Genomic DNA, 21,566 nt, shown 5'->3' with positions numbered 1-21,566 from the left:
TAGTGCATGACCCGAAGGAGGCCTAGTGACAACATCTTGCTGTGTCTTGGTTTCCTCGATTGTCAACTGGGGATAATAAAGGATTTAATGTCTTAATTTAAGTGTTGAAAACAGTGCTTGGCACATGACCGTGCAAAGTGTGTGCTGTCATCACATACTGAAATTGAAGTTGTGGCAAAAAGAAGCACTGTTCACTGCCTGTCACAAAGATGGGCTCCAGGAGGCATCCAGTACTGTCCACTCCATCCTCCTTCCCACAGAACTGATGTGTGTTGTGCAAGGCCTCTACTGTCGGGAACTTTCTCTCCTCACCAGTGATTTCCAGGGTCAGAAACATGAAAAGGGCTCACCCATGAAAACAAGGGCCCTTATTTTAAAGTGAGGTTTATTTTACAGATTTTACCCTTCAACAAGGGTGTTCATGGCCTCCTACTTATTTTATTTCTGTAAACAGACACCTGAAGATCAACAATGTCTAGGTCAAGACCGTCATATCTCAAGTTCTAGTTTGGAAATGTATAGTTGAACTGTACAGATATTTTTTCTTAATACATTAATACCAGCTAGCATTGTTAAGAGCTTTAAAGAAAACAAAACAATCCAGTTCAAATATCTGGTTAAATCTCAGCTCAGGTAGCACACAAGGTATTCCATCTGTATTGCTAAGGATTTGTTTCTTCAGCTGCAGGATAAGGTACGTGGTGCTAAAATCAAAGTTTGAAACAAAAGTAAATTATGACTATCATGTAGATATAAAACTAAGCTCACATTGAATATATTATATGATTATTCATCTGATATTATAATATTAAGGATCCAGATAGATGTAATATTAAGGGTATCATTCAAAGGAAAGCTATAGGGTGCAGATTTACATGGAATTCAGGAATGTTGAGTTGAAGTAAAAATAGAGATAATAATAGTGTGTCCACTGTGAAGAAGCTGCTTACATGTCCACAAGATAGGATAGCATATACATCTCTCAGACACCTACAATTTAGAAACATGCACGATATCTCACAATAAAGAGTCACAGCCCAACGCTATCACTCTTCCCTAGCAAGCTCTCCATTCTGTATGTGTCCAGAAAACACAAATCCTCATCTGTAACCACCAGTTCCAGCCTATACTCAGCTATACAACTGAGAGAAGGAATCACAAGAGACTGCACTCTGAAATTAATAATCACAATCCCAGTGGCCCAGAAATGCTGCCTAATTCTCTAATAAAGTTACTTTTCCACCTGCAATCTGACTGTTCTAGATTTCCCAAACTAACCCCTCTAACCAATGACCTCCACTTTGACACTTCAAACTGAAAATAGATTCTCTGGAGGATAACCACCACATACCTGCCTTCCCTTCTGTTGCCACAGAACAGATGCCCTGCTGCCCGAACATGCCCTGCTCAAGTTCTGGATTCATCCATGCAGTCTGTGCTTGCATTCCTTTTCTCTCCGTCACCAAATTTTACCAAAAAATACGCTTTACTAGCTCTCAGCTTTTAAAACCCTTCTGGAAAAGTGAAGTCACACCCAGTAATTTCTCTGATCATAATGGCATTAAAGTTAGAAATCAATAGCTCCAAGTAGCTGGAAACTAAATAGTATATTTCTATATGTCCTTGTTCAAAAACAGGTATCAAAAGGGGAATTAGAAAGGTTGGGCTTAGGGTGCTTTTTTCTTTTGTTTTGTTTTTCGTTTCTTTAGATAGGGTGTCACTATATAATCCAGGCTGTCCTCAAACTTAAGATCCTCTGGCCTTAGCCTCCTGGTACAGTAGAAAGTATTTTTTTAACTGAATGAAAAATTTAAAACATACCAATGTCTACAGGATGCTCCTAAAATAGTACCATAAAGAACTGTCTCAAGTCACTGACCTCAGCTTCCACAATAACTATAGAATATTAGCAACTGAAACCACACATAAACAGAAGAAAGGAAATAAAGATCAGAACTGAAATCAATACAATTAGAAGAAATTATAGAGAATAACCAGTGAAAAGCTGGTTCCTGCAGAAAAATGAATAAAATGTAGCCAAATGCATCAGGAAAAAAACTATAAAGGACCAAGTTCTCCATGGCAGGAATGACAGAGGCAGCAGCACTAAAAAATATTAAAAGATAACCAGGGCATATTATAAACAATTTCATGTTAATACAATGAACAACATTGGTGAAATGCTCAAAATTTTGAAAATAAAATTAGACAAGCTAAGCTCCCTCAAAAAAAATTACAAAATGGGCCAGGCATGGTGGCTCACAGCTGTAATCTCAGCTAATCAGGATGTAGCGATTAGAAGTATCACTGACCATCCCAACCAAATAGTTCACGAGATCTCATCTCAACCAACAAGTGAGGTGTTGGATTACACCCGTGATTCCAACTAAGTAGGAAGATCATGGTTAAAAACTTGAGAATCTATCTGAAAAATAACTAAAGCAAAAATGGCTGGGGCTCAAGCGGCAGCATGCCTGCCAAAGAAGGGAAGTGCACTGAGTTCAATTCCTAGTACCAAAAAAAAAAAAAAAAAAAAAAGGAAAGGAAAACCTAAACAGCTCTTCATCATGAAAATGAAGTTTCAAATAATCTCCAGGAAAAGAGAAATACTGGTTGGGGCCTTAAGGGAACCATACCCAGGAGGTGCCACCTTCTTCACCTCACCTATTGTCTTAACTTTATACGATGAAAGAAGCACAGGCAGTTGGGCAAACTGCACTTGGAAAACCTGAATCATGAAGAGATAGTGGCTCTCTACAAAGCTCAAAGACCCCAATCAAACATCCTCAGATAAAACATACTTGGTTTACACTACAGAGCGGGTAGAAGCACTCCATTGCCCACAGGTACCTTGACCTACCTTTGGAGTTCCTTTACAGTTGAGATTTGTTTTATAGGTACATATTTCATGGCAAGACCTAATATATAACTCATTAACTGTGATCCTGGGCAAAACACAAATGCAGGCACTTTCAGCGAACATTCTAGTCAATGTCTTAACGCAAGCAGAACTCCATAAACATTTCCTCCCCTGGCAAAATACTGGGAATCACCGAGAAATATATCCTGCCCGCACCTGCAAGATTAATTTTCATAAAGACCATTTGACTGTGCTTTTAAAATTCACACAAGGGGACCGAGGGGTCACCCAAAACCCAAGTAGTAGAGCACTTGCCTAGCATGCTAGAGGCCCTATGTTCAATCCCAAGCACAACAAAAAGTAAGCCAAGAACTTAACACCAGATTTTGTCTATGGGTAAATTCTACTGATCAAAAGAAAAAGTTACAGCAAACTTTGTTTAAGATCTTGTCTTCTGTATCAAGTTGTAGAATCAAGTAGCCTCTCCTCCTATAAAATAGAATGAGTGACCTCATACGCTGAGCAGAGCACTTTAGTTTCATAGTCAGAAAAGGATAAGGACATCCAAAACAGAAAGCAAATTAAACTTTGCTTTGATTCTATCATTTCAAAGTTACTTTTTTCATAAAAGTTAAGGCAGACGGTTTCTTGCACCAACTGGGTTGTTTAGCCATTTCGCACTCTCTCTCTCTCTCTCTCTCTCTCTCTCTCTCTCTCACTCTTTCTCTTTCTCCTCTGACCTTTCAAATGGGCAAACAACTTCATTTAGGCTTGGCAACACAGAAATTTAGCAATGGTGACTCCATTTTGGATTGGTTTGTTGAGATTTCTACCCAACTAATTGGACTTTGTCCAAACAATGACCACTTATAAATTTTATTTAACAACTCCACTCACATTTACTAGAGAGGAGAGCAGTATTGAGGTTTTAACTCAGTGCTTCACACTCTTCCACATGAGCCATGCCTCCAGATCTTTTTGCTCTGGTCATTTTGGAGATAGGGTCCTGCTTTATTCCAAGGCAGGCCTGGAACACCATCCTCGTATTTTAAATTTCTCACAGTTGCTGGGATGACAGGTGTGCACCACCACACCAAGCTTTTTTCCAATGAGATAGGGGTCACCCAAATGTTTTGGACTGGGGTAACCTAAAACTATGATCCTTCTGATCTCAGCCTCCCATGTGGCTAGGGATGACAGGCATTTGTGACTATATCCAGCTATTGGTTAAGATTGGGGGTCTCTCAAACTTTTTGCCCAGGCAGGCCACAAATATCCATCCTGATCTCAGCCTCCCAAGTAACTAGAGTTGCAGATGTGAGCCAGTGGTGACTAACTTCCCCTCAAATTTTGAATGCTCATATCAGAGGTCTTTAGCACAACTCTGTTGTTATCATTCTGGATTGACAACCTTGACACGCGATTCATAGGTTATGGTAGCTTCATGATCATTGCTATTGTGGAGTTTCTGCCTAAGAGAAATTATTTAGCATTTAGCATGTGATGGGAGGTGGACATTTAATAGTTTTTTGGGGAGATACAGTGAACCAGAGATATTAATATGGCTATGAGAAGGATAATACATGAATTTGACATATGTCTGTTGGCCAGGATCCCCAAGAACAAAACCAACTAAAATCACAGAGATCAAAGAATGGCCAGATGAGAAGTATACTCATTTTACCAAGTCACTTGTTAATTTTATTGCAATTGAGTCTTGACCATCCCCAATTTCATGTGCAACAAGAAGTGTCAGCGAATACACAGGCTCTTCCCTTCTCAGCAAGTAAATACCAATATTGTTATCTAGTATCCCACCACTGGATTCAATTAAAAGAGGAAGTAAGAACAAGTGGATCTAGAGGTCTAAGACTATAAAAGGGACAACTCACTAGTATAATTTCAACAAAAGTTCCTTTCATTAGGTATCTTGTTAGAGGTACACACTGGGTAGATTAAAAGCTCTCTTAGCTCATGTAAAGATTTTTGTCTGACATGGCAAATTCAACCCTCCAATACGCTGCATATACTGCAACATGTTTTTTCTTTTTATGCTGAGTATATTATTACATGAATATATAACATAGTGGTAAATGAATCGATTTGTTTCTTCTTTTGGTTACAAATAATAGTGCTATTAGTATTCATGAACCATTCATGAACATGTTTTCTACTTTCCATTTTGGTGGTGCTAGGGATTAAACCCAGGGCCATATACATGCTAGCCAAGTGCTCTACCACTGAGGTACCCAATGAACTAGTTTTGTATGAAGAATATAAAAAAGTAGAACAAACAGACAGCAAAATGGTGGTTAACAGATACTGGTGGTAGAGGAAGGAAGGATTGATCAGCTGGATTGGTAAAATAAATTCAAGAGCTACTGTACATCACAGTGGCTACAGTTATCAACAACATGCATACTGTATACCTGAAAACTGCTAATATAGTAGATTTTAAGGGTTCTCACCAAAATATAGTATGTGAGGCCAGTATATGTTCAAATCCTTCATTGAGCCATTCTACAATTTGTCTTACGAATATGTCATACATCATGCTGCATACAATAATCATAAAAAATTTAAATTAAAGTTAAGGAAAAAAATTACTGAAAGCCAGTCTTAAGAAGTTGGATGCAAAGCTATGGGTAGATTACTAACTTAGCAAGCATGAGGTACTGGGTTCAACCTCCGGCCTCCACAAAAAAAGGTGCAAGTATGATGTTAAGAGTAAAAACAGAAATCACACATTATTAATTTAAGATGCTAGTCAATACTGATCTATGAAATGCACTATCCCTGATGGAATGTACAAAACAAGTAGCTTCATAATCAAAATATTTTTTCAGAAAACCATGTAATATTCTAGAAACACCTTTTCAAGCACAGTACTACTTTCTTATATGGAGTAATGTTGTATTTTCTGGGCTGGGTCTGAACTTGTCTTTTTAATTGTATCTGAAATTACTTCTCCAAGTACTTTGTTCCAGCATGTACTAGCACGAAAAGTCCAGTAAGATAATTTCAGCAGACTTGTCCAAGAATAAAGATGACTTTCACACTGAAACAAAATATAGACCTTCTATTATTCCAGAATCACAATGAAGCTCACTGCATAAGCAGATTCTCTAAAATCTCCTGCCATTTGCAGCTCCTTGTAGAAGTTCCAAGCAATATAGGAAAGAAGAAAGAGTAACCAGAATAAAGACAAAGGAATTGGCTGCTCTTTGCCAGCTCACAATGAATACTATTATCCTTGCAACCCTGTGACTGGTACACAGTAAGTGGAGTCAAACTTACCAATCATGGAAATAAAACAAAAGCCAAAACCAAAAAGAACAGACAAAACCAGGAGATACAAGACAGTAAGGCAAGTCGACAGCCAAGAGGTCTGAGGTTTTTTTTCTCTTCAAGTGACAATCTTTCCTAAAAAGTGACAACCTGGAACACATTTCACAAACAAAATGCTCTACATGAGGCAGGGCCCCAAACATCACTACAGAGCTCCACAGCATCCCATCACCCACACTAACAGGTGCCCAGCATAACCACTGATCACAGTCCCATCACTTTTTAGGTATCACTTCAGTTTGATACAATAGCAGAAAGCAGACTCCCAGACCCCAGAAACATCATCACTGAGACCAGTCAAGACATTCAAGTTGAAAATCGATCTGTTAGTCTCCGCATCTATCCTTTTAAACTCCAGTCTTCCAGTTCAGAGATATTGGGGATCCCCTTCATCAGGGAGTACCCAAAGCAATCAGAAAAGGACATTTCCAGAAAGCCTTTAGTTCCCATGCTCAGTCCCCAAACTGTGGAGAACATCAGCACAAAGCTTACTTTGTTTATGCTTCCCCCTGATAGCCAGATCCCAAGGTCATCTGTGAAAGACAATGCCATTCTCCCAGATCAGAGGAAAAACTGTCTTCCACTCTGCATCCTACGCAAGGGAACTCCCAGGAGCCCAGAGTCTGGACCTGTTCTGGTTAAACGCACCCCTAATGACAAGTACAGGATAAAGGTCACATGGAGGAGGCAAAGCCACCTGTTTGCCCACCTCAAGGAGAAGGAGAAGCAGAGCAGAAGACAGTTCCTTATGAAAAGCTGATTGGTTGCTCAGACATCAGACTCATCAGTCTCATCAGTACTCAAAAACATCTCTTGCTCATTTTCATGGAGTTGCTAAACTCATTTTTCTGCCTTAAAAGACAGTATATTGAAAAAATAAAGCATAAACAATACCAAAAGAGAAAACGTTTCACTATAGTCCTAGAGTTATAAGGGAATCCAATTCCCAGGTTTGCTTTTTAAGGTACTTTGTGTCATAAACAGTTTAAGTTAATGTCAAGAACTGTTTGCTTCCTATTTTTCTTACATTGTTTAAAATTTCAAATATTTTGTAGTGTTTAAGATGTATGTAAATAAATGGTTGCAGAACATTTTTAGAGAAACCTGCTTCCATCAGGTTATAGTTCTTCTCTTACTTGGTAGTTGGCTCATCTCACCTTTGTAAACAATTGTTGGATCTTATGAATGTCCAGCTTGACACACAGCTGATGCTTACTTTCTTCTTCAACAATACAGCAATATTGCCCACCTATGAAAAGTCTTTCTTCTTTCCTATGTTATTAATCCTTTCATTCTTATTCAGACTAATTGGTTCTACATTTTTCAATACTAACTCTTTGAGGCTCAATGGCAGCTTGCACTGTGGCCTAATGGATGGAAAAATCAAAGTGGTCTCTGACTTTTTATGTTTCCTCCTTTTTTGTTCTTTTCTTATTTTTTGTTTCCTTAAACTCTGACTTTGTATGAGTGAATGGTGCCTCTGCAACTCTGGCTCATCTGCTGGAAGGACAGTGAGCTCCCTCTCAGTACAGTGGGGTCAGGAAAGATCGGGAACATGTGAGTCACTTAGCCTTATATTTTGAGTTTTCCTTTCAAACAAAAACTGTAAATATTAAGTAGGATGGGTAGAATGGGAAGATGGCTTCTTATCATAACTGTTTATATGCAAATAAATGTGAAGCTTTAATACTAAAAAAAAAAAAAAGCCAACTGCAATTCTGGTGTTGAGATCAGATAGAACTGTTACTTCCAAAGTCCCTACAGAAAAAGAAGGACATCATATCACGAACGACACACACACGTCACTGAGTCACCAGACTACTTACACACACTGTGCTCAGAGTCATTTCTAAGCATTACCTCATTTAATCCCCCCAACCACTGGAGTTAGGCCTCACAATCTTAAGGAAGTCCACCCACCATAGTGGGCAGTAGAAAGATGGTTTCTCTAACAAGCAGGGCCAGGCTGGAGGAACCCATGTGCTGGACATAACACAACAGTATGGGCTCACAGGTAGCCCCTGGTAGGAAATATTAAGAGATCTGAGCAGGTCACATGTCCACCCTGATGGCTCCTCTACCTGCCTTTCCCAAGGAAAAGTGTAGGGGTATTCTTCAGCAGGGCTTCTGGATCTGCCCAGGGACAAAACCGGGGTGACCCTGGTTAGGTGCTCTGCTTACTCCCAGGAAAACCCATCTTCTCAGACACATGCCCTGAACAGTGATCCCATTTTTAAAAAGTATTTACCCTGAACAATAAGGACCAGGTCACAGGGGAAAAAAATCTGAGTAGAGACTGAAAAATTCCCAGAGCATATATACTGATTATGATCCTACAAACAGAATTCCAGAAAAGGTCAGGACATAGAAATAAAACACATCCAAACTTACGTCCAGATTGTTGCTACAGCTTCAGATGAACACATATGGAACTTACAATTTTTCAGTTTCCAGACATAACAACTTAAGAGCTGTGAGTAGCCTCCAAGATGGTCCATCCCATCCAAATGTCAAATTTCTAAAGTAGAAAAAACAAAAATGACAAATCTGTCATTTCATTATTTCATAACACCATCACAAATGCCTGAAAGGTGAAACCTTTTTTAATTGGGACAAAAAAACAGTATATTACCTACTACCTTTGTCAAAAAAGAAGAAAATAATAATTGCAAATATTTAAGCCTAGGTCACAAAAATTCTTTTTGTGTTTTTTCTAAAGCTAAAAGCTATTTCTAATTTCAGTAAGAGGTTGGACTTGGTTGAGAAGGCCACAGCAAGAGGTCATGCAACATAATTCACAGTGAAGTAAATTAGGAAGAATTTGTGTATTCTGGGGATCAAACAAATGGGCACCCCTAACCCAGATTGCTCACATGCTATCGCTGGGTTATTTAAAATCTGATTTTACTCAGAAGAGAAAAAAAGGATAAGGGACAGCCTGTAGCTCAGTCTATCCTATTTGGTTGGAATGCCTAAAGCCTGTACCTACCTAAGACCCTATAGCATGATGCCAGGTAACAGGTTCACCTAAGGGCCAGCCTAGCCTGCAATACCCCAATGCCATCCCACCTGTTCAGATAATAGAGACAAACTCACTCTGGACCTCCAAACAATACATATGGGGCTCTCTTTGGGCAAAGTAATTTAAAATTTCAAGTTTGTAGCTTACATTCCCAAATACGTGTCTTCAAAGTCTCTGGCACTTCTAGAATTCCCACAATATTGAGGAGAACTGAATTCACACAGTAAAGGGTATGGTCAGGAGGTATCTCTGACTTGTGGAAACTCTAACCCTTAATTTTTTTCAGGAAAATTTCCAGAAGGGATTAACTTTTTCCTTTCCCTCACTATAGTACTATGGATTGAACCTAGGGCCTCTTAAATGCCAGTGCTGTACCACCTAAGCCATGCCCCAGTCCTTTTGCTTGTATTTTCTTTTAGAGATAGGGTCTAGCTAACTTTTGCCCAGGCTGACCTTGAACTCCTGATCCTCCTGCCCTGTCTCCTAAGTAGCTGGAATTACAGGCTATAGGCGTGGCCACCATCACCACCACCACTACCACATCACCCCCACCCCACTTGACCCCACCCCCAGCTTTTGCAGGATTAATTTCAAGAGGGAAATAAAAATGCTCACTCTATAAAGCCATGATCCTTTCAAAATGAAATCTTTTTGTCCATCTGTTTATCTGTCTGTGGAAGATATTTAACAAGCATTTCTACATTTTTTTTTAAACAAGGAACAATGTCAGATGGAAATTTAGTGTGTAATTAAGACAAAAGTACATCTTCCCTTCCCTTTCAGGTGACTTTCCCTTCCATTAGCAATCAAATCATTTTTCCTAATTCCCACAAAGGAAGTCTCTTCTTCAAGTCCAATTCCCTGAGATTATCACTCAGTTCCTAAAAAGCTATCAGAATTCCAAAGCTGGAGAACAAAATATCCCCAAGCTCAACTCATTCTGCCACCAAGTCAATCAACCAGCAAACAGGTAAATGGACACAAGGACAACTGCTGGAAAATTACAATCCACAAAAGAATAGGCTCTGCAAAACCAGGAGGAAAAAGGTTTGTAATACTGAGTTTTACAAGTCAGAATTCAATTAATCTGGACATTAGTGTTTGCAACCACAAAAAAATTAGAGAAAATATGCAAACACTGACAAAGTTAGTTGGAGTAGGGCAAGAAAGGATTTTCCTTCCTTCCTTCCTTCCTTCCTTCCTTCCTTCCTTCCTTTCTTCCCTTCTCCATCTCTGTATCCTTCTCCTTATCTTCTTCTTTTTGATGTACTGACAACTACACCCAGAGTCTTGGGCATACCAGTCAACTGCTCTACCACTGAGCTAACCCCCAGCACCTAGTCCATTTTTTAAATGTAAAAATAACTAAAAAGTAATCTTGGTTCAAACCAGTTCATTTGAGTACTAGTAGTACAGAGTCATCAATACTAAAATTAAGAGAATTCTGAAATATGAAGACTATCTCAAAGCTAGCTTTAAGTCCCAGTTTTTATTTTCTATTTTTATTCTAAGAACTATATTATTCTGCCTACAGGATAGGATAGTATCACTTTGACCAAGTTTCTATATTCATTTGTGCTTACACATATGCCTCTGGTGGGGAAATCTCTAGGCATTTCTTTGTAGATTACAAAACTGCTTCACTGCAGCTTCATGGTGAGGGAGGGGAAGTCAGTCTTTTATGCATTGTTTTTAGCACTCAATTTCAAATTTTTACACCATAAATTTAATGATTACATTTTGCTTTAAACTGGTAATATCAGTGAAGATACTTAATAGATCACACAACATGAATGACATCAACATTTCATCATAACATTTAACTCCAAAAATGGGGATCACATACTAGATTTATCTCTGTGATTATACAGTCTTATACACAATAGGTGCTTAATACATACCTTATTCGTTTCTCATTAATACTAATCTACATTCAGTGACAGTGACAATGTCTCAGAACAGACATTTCTCTTTCCTCCCCTCTATTAATTCTCTGGGTATATAGTTGTTTTCCTTTTCCTCCAGTCTAGCTTCCTCACCTAATTCAATAAAACCCTTCTCAGGTCCTCTTACCCTCAATATCAATCAGAGCTTTGTTGTTTTCACTTTGGCACTGACATTACAGTCAGTAAGAGCAAGGTCAGTTCTACTTGGGGCAAAAGTAGAAATGTATGTTTTACAGGGCATGCATGTTTTAAGATTTTGCCAGTTTTACTAAAACAGAAAATATTGGGCTGACTGAGTGGTTCAAGTGATAGAGCGCCTGCCTAACAAGCATGAGGCTCTGAGTTCAAACTCCAGTACTGCTAAAATAAAAGTTACAGAAGATAACCACATCTCCTTATAGGAAAAATACATAAACATAACAAAAAGTACAAAGGTGACTCCAACCTATTGAGATATACAGGCAGGCATGAAGACTGTGGAGGAAGACAAAGCCATATTCCAGGAGCAGCCACTGGTTATCATGGGGGGTGGGGAGGATGAACACCTGCTCGTATTTTCTACAACATGAAGTTGCTCTGATTTCATAACAGCCAGTTTCCTCATTAAACACTGCTTTTACCTACAACAAAAAAATTGTGAGACATTTTTCTTTACAGTTTAAAACTAATGCTAATTAAGTCATAGTATTAACTTAGATGAAGTACAGCTGTCAAACCCTCAGCAATGAACTTAATTACAGATCAAGAAAAACCTACTTCTGCACTTGAGCCTGTTCCTTTCACCTCAATTTCAACCCATTGGCAAGGGAGAGAGCCTGGGCCCAGGGTTCTGGGAACAGATGAAGACATGACACCCAACTCTGAACAAATGAAATCAAGGAGCTAGTTTATCACTGCCCAGGGAAGAGGACAGTAAACTTTAGTTGTAATGAGCAGAGAGTAAACATTTTATTTGTTTGTTGTTGGTGCTGGTGGTACTGCGGTTTGAACTCAGGGTCTCACAATTGCTAAGCAGACACTCTACCACTTGAGCCACTCTGCCAGCTCCAAAGAGTAAATATTTTAGGCTACCCAGGCCTATAATCTGCCACAAATGTTATTCTTTTAACGATCCTTTAAAAAGATAAAAGTCATTCTTAGTTCAGAACCGTAGGGTCACACACTCATAGGATATAGTTTGTGGTCTTCTTATTGTCTATAAATCTATAAAATCACTAGTTTCAAGTATAAATACACCAAATACCCCAATAAAAATAAAGTCAGGCTGCTGGGCACTGACTGAGTCCCAGTGTCCAGCATCCTATGGTGCCACACACCCCTGCCTTTATTCAGAAATATCAATTGCAGAAACACTCAAATAATCTCAGTGTTTCAGATTGTCTATAAAAGTGACACTCGTCACACTGGGATCAATTTCCCTAGGCCTAAGAAGGCTGAGTAGGACCTCTCTGACCTCTGCTCTTATATCATGTGAACCAACAAGGCAACGCACATCTTCACATGGTGGCACGTCATGTATGGGGACAACTAAACAATGGTCCCATCCCAGTGTACCAAAGGTGGGTTATAGTTGAGCAGTCACATGTGTCTTCTCTGCCCTCCAAGCCAGGCCTGAACCCCAGCATGCCCTGCAGACACACTCATCTCCAATGCATGGGCCACATAGGAAAGCAATGGGGAAGATGACAGCAGTGACTCTGTCCCAAAGCGTCATTCCTTCATGATTTATCAGATCTTTTCTCCACAACCATTGTGAACTATTTCCATTCAATAAACATGTATTGAATACCAAGTATGGCCAGGCCCTGCTCTGAGCTCTGGGACTATGGAGAGAAACAAGACAATGTCCCCAACCTCTAAGACTTCAGTGCTCCACAGGGGAAGGAGACTGTCAATCACTGATCAGAGCAAAGTTGCACATTCTGACTATGCCACCAATTTTAAAGTTATTGGATAGGAAACAAACTAGACCTCACTGCAGTACTGAAGAAGGACAAAGGAAGGAGGACTCCACACCATGAGTTGCTGGAAAGGCAGTCCAGGTGATATAGCCAGGTCTCTGTAGGCATGAAGAGCAGAGTGGAAACACAGAGCAAAGGGCAAAGGAACAATATGCCAGGAAGAACAATATGCAGTTAGGAAGAAAGTCAGAAGCACACCTGTAGGCAGGTTGGTTTAACAGATTTATGTAAAGCCAGCCACACCTCTCTTTATGATTTTACTCAGTATTCAAAGTCCGAGGCCCTGCATGTTGGAATCTGTTATGAAAACAGGATGTGTTCCATATCAGCTTCTTACCTGGAGGTGCAGGCTATGATTCAGCAAATCCAGGTATGGAGCAAGAGCTTCTGTGTCACGCTCTGTGAAAGGCTCTGTATTTAGACAATTCAAGGAGTGAGTTCAAAAGAAAAAACTTTTTATGCAATATATATATTTTAGATTCTTCCATCATCAACAGGATAAATGAGCCATAGGAGTACATTCAACAATCAAACAGAATAAGCTATTGTTATATGTAACAACATGGAACTCTTCCAAAATAACTATGATAAGTAGAGATGCCAGATTTTTTTTAAAGTACTTCTCTTGTGATCTTATTTATATAAAACCTTATCAAATGCAAAATAATCCATAGTGACAGAAAGCATATCTGTGGTTAAATGAGGGTTACTGAGGAAGGGTTCAGGAAAAGATGGTAGTAAGGGATTACCAAAAGAAATAGGGAAATTTCATGGAATAATAGAAATGTTCATTATTTCCATTGTGGTAATGTATATACAATATATAATGTATGTGTGTGTATATATATATGTATATATACATATTTTGTTTTCTAAAAATATGATCCAAGGTGTAAGGTACCCAAATTTGTTATCAACAAACTAGAAAACAGACTTTATAGCCAGGAATGGTGTCAAAAAGGAGGAGTGTCACTAATTTATATAAAAATAACAACTGCATTTATGTAACATTTTCCAATGGACTGAGTACTTACACATACTCTCTACTATAGTTCAGACTTTAAATATACCTCACAGCCTCATGTGTTAAAAAGCTTTTGTCCCACCTTGGCACTATTGAGAGGCTGTGGAAACTTAAAAGACGTGGAAAATTTAAGATATGGAACTTAGCGGGTGGTTTTTGGTCATTAGAGCCATACCTACAAAGGGGACTGTGAGAGCCTGGTCTTGTGTCTCTCCTTCAATTCCTGGCCATGAGGTGAATGGCTTTGCTCCACCATGTGCTCCCTGACAGGAATGTGCTCCCTTGCCATAGGCTCAAAAGAAAGATGGCCAATCCACCATAGACTCAAATCTCCAAGTGTAGGCAAAAAATAACTCTTTCCTCTTGTAAGTTAACTCATGAATTTGCATGCTTTAATGAAAAGCTAACACAGCAACTCCTTCAGACTGGGTGATAGTAAATTGGAAGTAGTGAATTCATACCTAAGCATTGATATACTACAGGTAGCTAAAAGTCAAGACAAGAAACAGAAACTGGCAGGTCATTCCAGAGAAGACAGTTGACACACTACAAGGTTTAAAAGAATATAAAACATCATTAAGAAGAGTGTTCATTAGCAATACTCTCCTTGAACATTGTCCATGTTCCTTTGAAAAAAGTTGTATATGAACAGACACCAATCAACTGAGAGTTTTTTTCATCCTGGGTACCAAAAGAAACAAAATTGTACTTCCTGTTGATTCAGAGGTTCTGAGGTTTTGTACTTTTGATTCTGCTTGTTCTCCCTCTTCCCTTCTGCATACTAAAACTGTAGTTTTTGATTAGTTGCCAATCTAAATTCAAAAACACCTTTGTCTTATTTTCCTCTTGCATGATAATCACCATCTCTGTAACTGTAAATATACAAATGAAGACTTTAGCAAACCGTTTTTCTAAAGGGTTTTGTATGTGAAAGCTTTATACCATGAGCTAAAACAGGATTGCTACATTAGAGTCCCCATTATGTAGGTCCCTATAAAACAATTTTATATTGGGGCAGTACTGAATGCTGATTAATTAATGGAAAATGACATAACAGACTTCATAACATGTGCTTTGGTGATGTACACATCCCAACCCTAACCAACACTTACACACCAACTTAAATCAATGGTACATAGAACAAACAGCAGCTATTAGGCCTCTTATTAACTAAGAAGTGTTAGGGAAAAAAATTCTCTCAATGTATGAATAGTGGTCTATACCTAGATACTGAGAACTTGAGATATAATTGTTGACAAAAGATCAGGCAAAGAATGAGAACCAAAAAAGCAGACAAACCAGAGATGATCACAAAATCTAAAATGGCTACTTTCTAAGAAGCATAAAATGAAATCCATTAAACACAAATCATGACACAGGCAATACAGTGGAGCCATGATAGGAATCAATCTTGGGAACTAATGGAGACATTATGGGAAGACAAAAGATGTAATAGTATCTAAAATATACTAAATAAAAAAGTTGCAGAACATTATAAATTAAATGTTCCTTTTGGGTCTGCTTTTGAGCACATTGTGTATGTTTACGTAACAAAGGGCTTAAGAAAAGTTATTCAAAAACATCCTGGGAGGCAGCAGTAAGGAAGCCAGCCACAAAGTTAGGGACATCCCATCTCAACAAGAAAGCTGGGGATGGCAGCACACACCTGTTATCCTAGCTACTACTGAAGGCCTAAGTAGGAGAATCGAGATCCAGGCCATCAGGGCAAAAGCGCAGACCCTACCTGAAAAATAACCCAGGGCTGGGTGTATGGTTCAAGCAGCAGAGCCCACATGGTCCTGATCTCAAACCCCAGTACTGCCCTAAAAAAGGAATACTTTGCTGGATATTTAAAGAACAAAAGTGACATTATGAATGTAACTTGCACGCATATGTATGTATTTTAAAATATAACTCGTCAAATCTACCTGTTACTAGAACCCAGGATGCTCCAGGGAGGAGGTCTCCAAAAGGGAGGGGGTCAACTCCCTGTCCCTTCAGTACCAAGTTCATGAACTTGTCGTAATATGGATTTTAGGACACACTGAGGTAAAGACCAAGAAAGTTTATTAATAAAGCAAAGAAAGCATAGAAATTTAGCGCACAACTGAAGACACCGGTGCAGGACCATGGGACAACAGGTGCACTGAGCGCTCTAACATCAAAGGCATTTATGGTGAAAAAGTAGAATGGGGGATTGGCTCAAATTTACCTTCGGTAAAGTATTCCCCGTTGTTCTGACCCTTACTCTATTTTATCATTTTTGCTGTTACACTGTTTTATAAACTGGACCTGCTTATTAAATTTGGGTCGTTATGACACGATGTCTGGGCATCCCTTTAAACAAATGATGGGTTTTGCCAAATGCTCCCTTCAAAATGGGTGTCCGTCTTTGTGATAAGTATATTCCTTTCTAAACACTGTCTAGGCCCAGAGGAGCCATTTTTCCAGGTAGTTTTTCCCAGACTAAATATCTTTCTTTAAGCTATCCTTGCTCAGTGCCCAGAGCACACTATTTGGGAAAGTTGGCAAGGTCAGGAGGAGAGAGCTGCTCTTTTCCCTTTTTTTACTAAATGTTGCAGCTAGCAAAGCTGAAGGCAAAGGCGGCAGTGTCGGTATTCATTTAACGACGCCGTGCATTACAACAGTGCTAATCGGTGACTTCCTGCCCGGTTCTCAGGACTCATTTCCCCGGATGTGAAAAGCCCCGGGGCGGAGACGCGCCCGGACGCCACGCCCCTCCGACGGCCGTCCCCGCCACCAGCCAGCATGGCGAGCCTGCTCCCCGCCTCGGCGCCCGGCCGCCGGTGCCCCCATCCCGCCCGCGCTTCCCCGGCGCGCGGTGACGGCCGCACGGCGCGGGACCCGGTGAAGCGCCGTCGTCGCTCGCAGGGTCCCCCGAGGCCCCCCGCGGTCCGGTCCGGCCCGGCGCATCAGACCGCGACCGAGCGTCGTCCGCGACGCGCTGACCTCTGAGGACCAGAGGCTACAGGGCGCCTAGTGGGCCCTGCTGCCCCACCCGGGTCCTTCACACAGAATGACCACTGGGAACAGACGCAGCCGGACCCCGCTCCCGTTACCCGAGCAACCAGGACACACACCCTCACACGCGCACCCTGACCCGGAAGTCCTTCCGGGTCACATCCGAGTTCACATGGGCCCCCAAGATGGCGGCGACAATAGGTGGGGTCCTAGGCGGAGAAACCGGAAGAACGCTTCAGGAACGCAAGTTTAAGGAACTTCCGGAACGCAAAGGGAGAGGCGGAGAAGCTTCACGCCGGGTTAAAGTCACCCGACTGCTGCGCCCCTCCCCCGCGCGGTTTCCGGGATTCCACTAGAAAGCTAAGCCCTTGCGGGGAGAGGGGTCGGCGAAGTACCCCAACCCAACTCCTCTGCAGCCCTACTGCGAGGCATGGGTGAGAAAGCCCAGTGGCCTCGGGAAACAGCCTGCGCTCTCAAGAACTGCTTACTCAATTGCTAAGACCAGCCACCTAGTGCGCTGGACCTAGCGGGCCCCACCCTGCCCGCGCCTTCACCCTCACCCTCACCCTCAGACCTCGGCCTTACCGTGTTCCCCACCAGGCTGTCCTGGTCCCCAACCCACTCCACTCCTCCCTTCCCTACACCTACCAGGTCCCAGTCTTCTCCCCTTGCCCCGTGGCTTCCCCAGTCCCCCATTTTCCCCTTTCTATCCTATCCCAGCATCTGTCTTGCAGGAGAATTTAATTTGTGTAAATGCTCTTTCCAAGAGAAGGAGCTCAGTTTCTGACTTGTCCCCGCCTTCGTTGTGGACGATGCTTACCAACTTAATTCCAAAAAGTACAGTATGGAAAAGGGGGTGCTGGACAGGAAATAACTTAAATGAAAAAATCTGACAAATACTACCTTGGCCAGGTGGTTAGGTTAGTATGACATCATCAGGGCTAAAACATGTTGATAACACTGTTCCCACAGTGTTCCTCCTTCAAACCAATAATTCTTCCGTGGGGGAGGAGGGTGGAAATTCTGGCAAACATTATCAGCATTGTCCTGCCCTAAGTTATTCCGTATTGTACCAACTGACCACTTTTTTGTGCCAGTAAATCACCACCTGTCCAACACAAACCAATAATTTATTTATGAAAATAAAATATTACCATCTACGAACTTACCAAATTAAATCAGGAATCCATGGACACATGGGCATATCAAAACCATATCAGAAAGACCAGACCTGTAAGCTTATTGAACACAACAAATGCAACCCCCTTAAACACTGGGGTATGGGGGCATCCACCAATCAGTGAGCAGACCACCCAGTGTATGCATCACAGGATCAATAGGCAAGGTACTATCAACTCTGTCCCTGGGGCTTCAGCTCAGCACCATCCCCCTGCTTGAAGCTGCCCACTCAAATTGCTATTTGACCAGACCCAGTAAGCCAGGAACCAGCTCTGAACCTTGAACCAGGTCTGTGCTTTGGCAGCCCTGCTCCAGAACTGCTCTGTGAGTGCGATGCCTTATATAGACACCTGCAGTGATTATTTTTGTATCAGCTGCCTGTTTCTGCCATCAGTGAAATCTCTCAAACCCTGCAGCCTCTTTAACCCTTCTGTAGACATGCTGTTATTTTATATATATGGCAAATAAATATATTGAAAATGTGTAAAGTGTAATGTGTGATCTGAGAATTAATAATCAAGCTCAGAATAAAAGAACCTATTGTGGGAGACCAGTAACTAATAGACCGAGAAAGAACTTTGACATGTACAAGGCCATGTCAAAGACCTTTGTGCTGAGAAGGCAAGGCCCCGGCACAAAGGAGGTGAACAAGGTTCCGCAAGGCTGCCTTGGAAGTAGGGAGACTGAGGCAGTGGAGATAGACCTTGGCATGAGCACGGCTCTATCAAAGGGCCCCTTGGCTGATAGGCACAGACCCAGCCAAGGGGAGGCAAGGTTCAGCAAGGCTGCCTTGCAGGGAAAACAGGGCATGCTGACATAGGATAGTCTGCAGTAAATAACAACATACCACAGCTGCGCTGTTCCTGCTGCCTACATGACTGGACCCATGAGACCTCCACCTTCCCTTCACCCCACTTTCCCACACTTGCTGTATAAATAAATGCACTTGTAGGCGGAGGGGATCACTGGCATCTCTCATCAGGAGTGCTGGACTCACCCGATCCCAAACTTTTCTATTTGTCTTGTCTTTGTGTCTTTTTTCTCAATCCCCAGTCACTCCCTGTCAGGTCAAAGGACCTGCTCACACTGGCCATGAGACCTATGATTGCCAGTGATCATGAGCACCAAGTGACATCAATAGTCCTTGGTGAATTAAAGTCACCAAAATTGATGTAGCTTATATATTTGTGAAGTAATAAATTCTGACGTGGGAAGACACAAACATGTCTATGTTTCTGACTCTTGCTCATGACAAACCCCAAAACACCTGGCCAATTCTCCCAAAACATTTTTTCTGCCATGAAAAACAAATTCTTACAAGGTGTTACAAACAACAGGAAACTAGAGACAGATGATAACTAGATGTAGTATCCAGAGAGGATCCTAGAATAGAAAAAGAATATGAGGGGGGAAACAAGTAAAACCCAAATAATGCATGGAGCTGCTCCAATGTTGGTTTCTTAGTTTTGACAAATACACTGTAGTAGTAAAATGTTAATAGGAAAAATGGGGCAAGAGGTTTGTGACAATTCTCTGTGTTACACTTGCAAATTTTCAGTAAGTCAAACTACTCTAAAGTTAGAAGTTCATTTTAAAGGCAAAAAGGTCAGTGGGCTGGGAATAGATGTTACTAGATTTGGAAGCATTAAAAGATAAGCTTGGACACTTTAAAATTTTAAGAGTTATTTGAATAGAGATTCATGAATGGTACAGTTTCAAACCAAAGTGCTTTGAATCTCTACATGGAAAGGGCAGCAGAAGAGGCTTTTGTAGGATAAATATAAAGGCAAAGCAATTAGTTGATTGTGAACAAAAAAGGAGCTATTGTATTAGTTGAACTATTCCCATGGGAAGTTTAAGACAATATAACTAATGCAGTTATATTAGTTCACCAAAGTTATAACAGTTGACCAAAGGTGTACCTGTGATAGGCTGAACTGAGTTTCACTTTCTTTTAATTTTTTTTGCCCTTGCAAATGTACAACTCTGCATACCATTAATTTACAACCTCATCCTCATTTTCCTTTAAAGTCTGAGTTAGGTTTTGGGGCATTAGAGCTACCTCGGTATGATGATCTCCCATTTCTTTGTTTTTGTGTTTGTTGGTTGGTTGGTTGGGCTCCTTTTTAATTAGTATTTTAACAGATCCAAGAGTCATCAATGTCATCAAACTCAACCCTCTTTCTAACCTTCACCATTACCATCCTTGGGGAGTCAGCCCTTCATTACACTGTGCATGTGTGCATATGTGTATGTGTGTGTGTGTGTGTGATCAAACCTATGGCCTTGCACATGCTAGATAAGCACTCTATCACTGACCTACATCCCTAGCTTTCAGAACACTTTATTGTTTCCTGATAGTCTTAGGAGGATAATTGCTTCAGCTCTAAGTGTCACATTTTCACACACCTGCATTCTAGATAAGATGAAAAGGGGCAATTGAAATGAGAACTGTCTTTTATGAAGGAGAAAAAATGTATATTCCCATCTTTTACATGGAAATCAACAAAGATTCTCTCCTTGACAGAGCTCTAGCCACATTCCTTGAGCAAAAACTTGCATTATAAAAACTATAGACTCTCAGCACAAGTAATTTTTTTCTTCATGTTCCTTCACACTAAAAAGCTTAAACACAGCCAGGTGCTGATGGCTCATGCTTGTAATCCTAGCTACTTATGAGGCTGAGATCAGGAGGATCACAGCTCGAGGCCAGCCCAGACAAATATTTTGCAAGAGACCATCTCCAAAATAACCAGAGCAAAAATGGACTGAAGGTGTGGCTTAAGTAGTAAAGCACCTGCTTTATGAGGACCTGTTTGTAAACACAAAGCCCTGAGTTGAACGCCCAGTCCCACCAAAAACTAAAATGAAATAAATAAAAGGCTTAAACACTAACACAATTTCTAATAACACAAGGCTGTGTCCCTAGGATGAGCCTGGGTCCCCATTAAGTACCTTCCTGAGAATATCCAAAGCTGATCCCACCTCCAACTTACCATTTGTTAAAGGCGGCATCTGACATTAAGCTCCTGACCATCCTTTCTTAAAGCATTTACTAAAAAGAGCTTACAGTTGTGACTCTTTTTCTGAGATGTCGATGTATCTACACAACTCCGTGTGCTTCTCAAAACCTGCTTGTGAGACTGAAGATATATCTCTGCTTGCTACATAACACCTTGTTTCTTTAAAAATACATAACAAGAGTCAATATAAAGTCAGCATCTTCCAGTAAACTCAACCCAGC

At 40.7% G+C, this 21,566-nt stretch overlaps 1 protein-coding gene and 1 pseudogene across 32 annotated transcripts in view; one reads left to right on the top strand and one right to left on the bottom strand.

Moving 5' to 3' along the window:
* Setd4 (SET domain containing 4) overlaps window positions 1-21,566 on the bottom strand; it is a 102,787-nt gene that overhangs the window by 79,998 nt on the left and 1,223 nt on the right. For 20 of the 32 annotated variants that reach the window (XR_012447864.1, XR_012447862.1, XR_012447857.1 and 17 more), the window contains exons 2-4: window positions 13,475-13,548; window positions 11,622-11,796; window positions 8,600-8,726 (exon numbers count right to left, since the gene is read on the bottom strand). The exons of 3 other annotated variants lie outside the window; for them this stretch is intronic. Coding sequence is in view for 14 of the 29 variants with exons in the window: in XM_074072696.1 (XP_073928797.1) it covers window positions 8,600-8,706 (107 nt within the window). In the remaining 15 variants the exon portion in view is untranslated. 9 more of the 32 variants (XM_074072697.1, XM_074072701.1, XM_074072707.1 and 6 more) reach the window with 6 other exon arrangements.
* On the top strand, window positions 6,250-6,968 carry LOC109685208 (RAD9, HUS1, RAD1-interacting nuclear orphan protein 1 pseudogene; annotated as a pseudogene).

Source organism: Castor canadensis, chromosome 5, assembly GCF_047511655.1.
Source record: "Castor canadensis chromosome 5, mCasCan1.hap1v2, whole genome shotgun sequence".
In the NCBI taxonomy this organism is placed as follows: Eukaryota; Metazoa; Chordata; class Mammalia; order Rodentia; family Castoridae; genus Castor; species Castor canadensis.
This window is presented reverse-complemented; position numbering and strand designations above follow the sequence as displayed.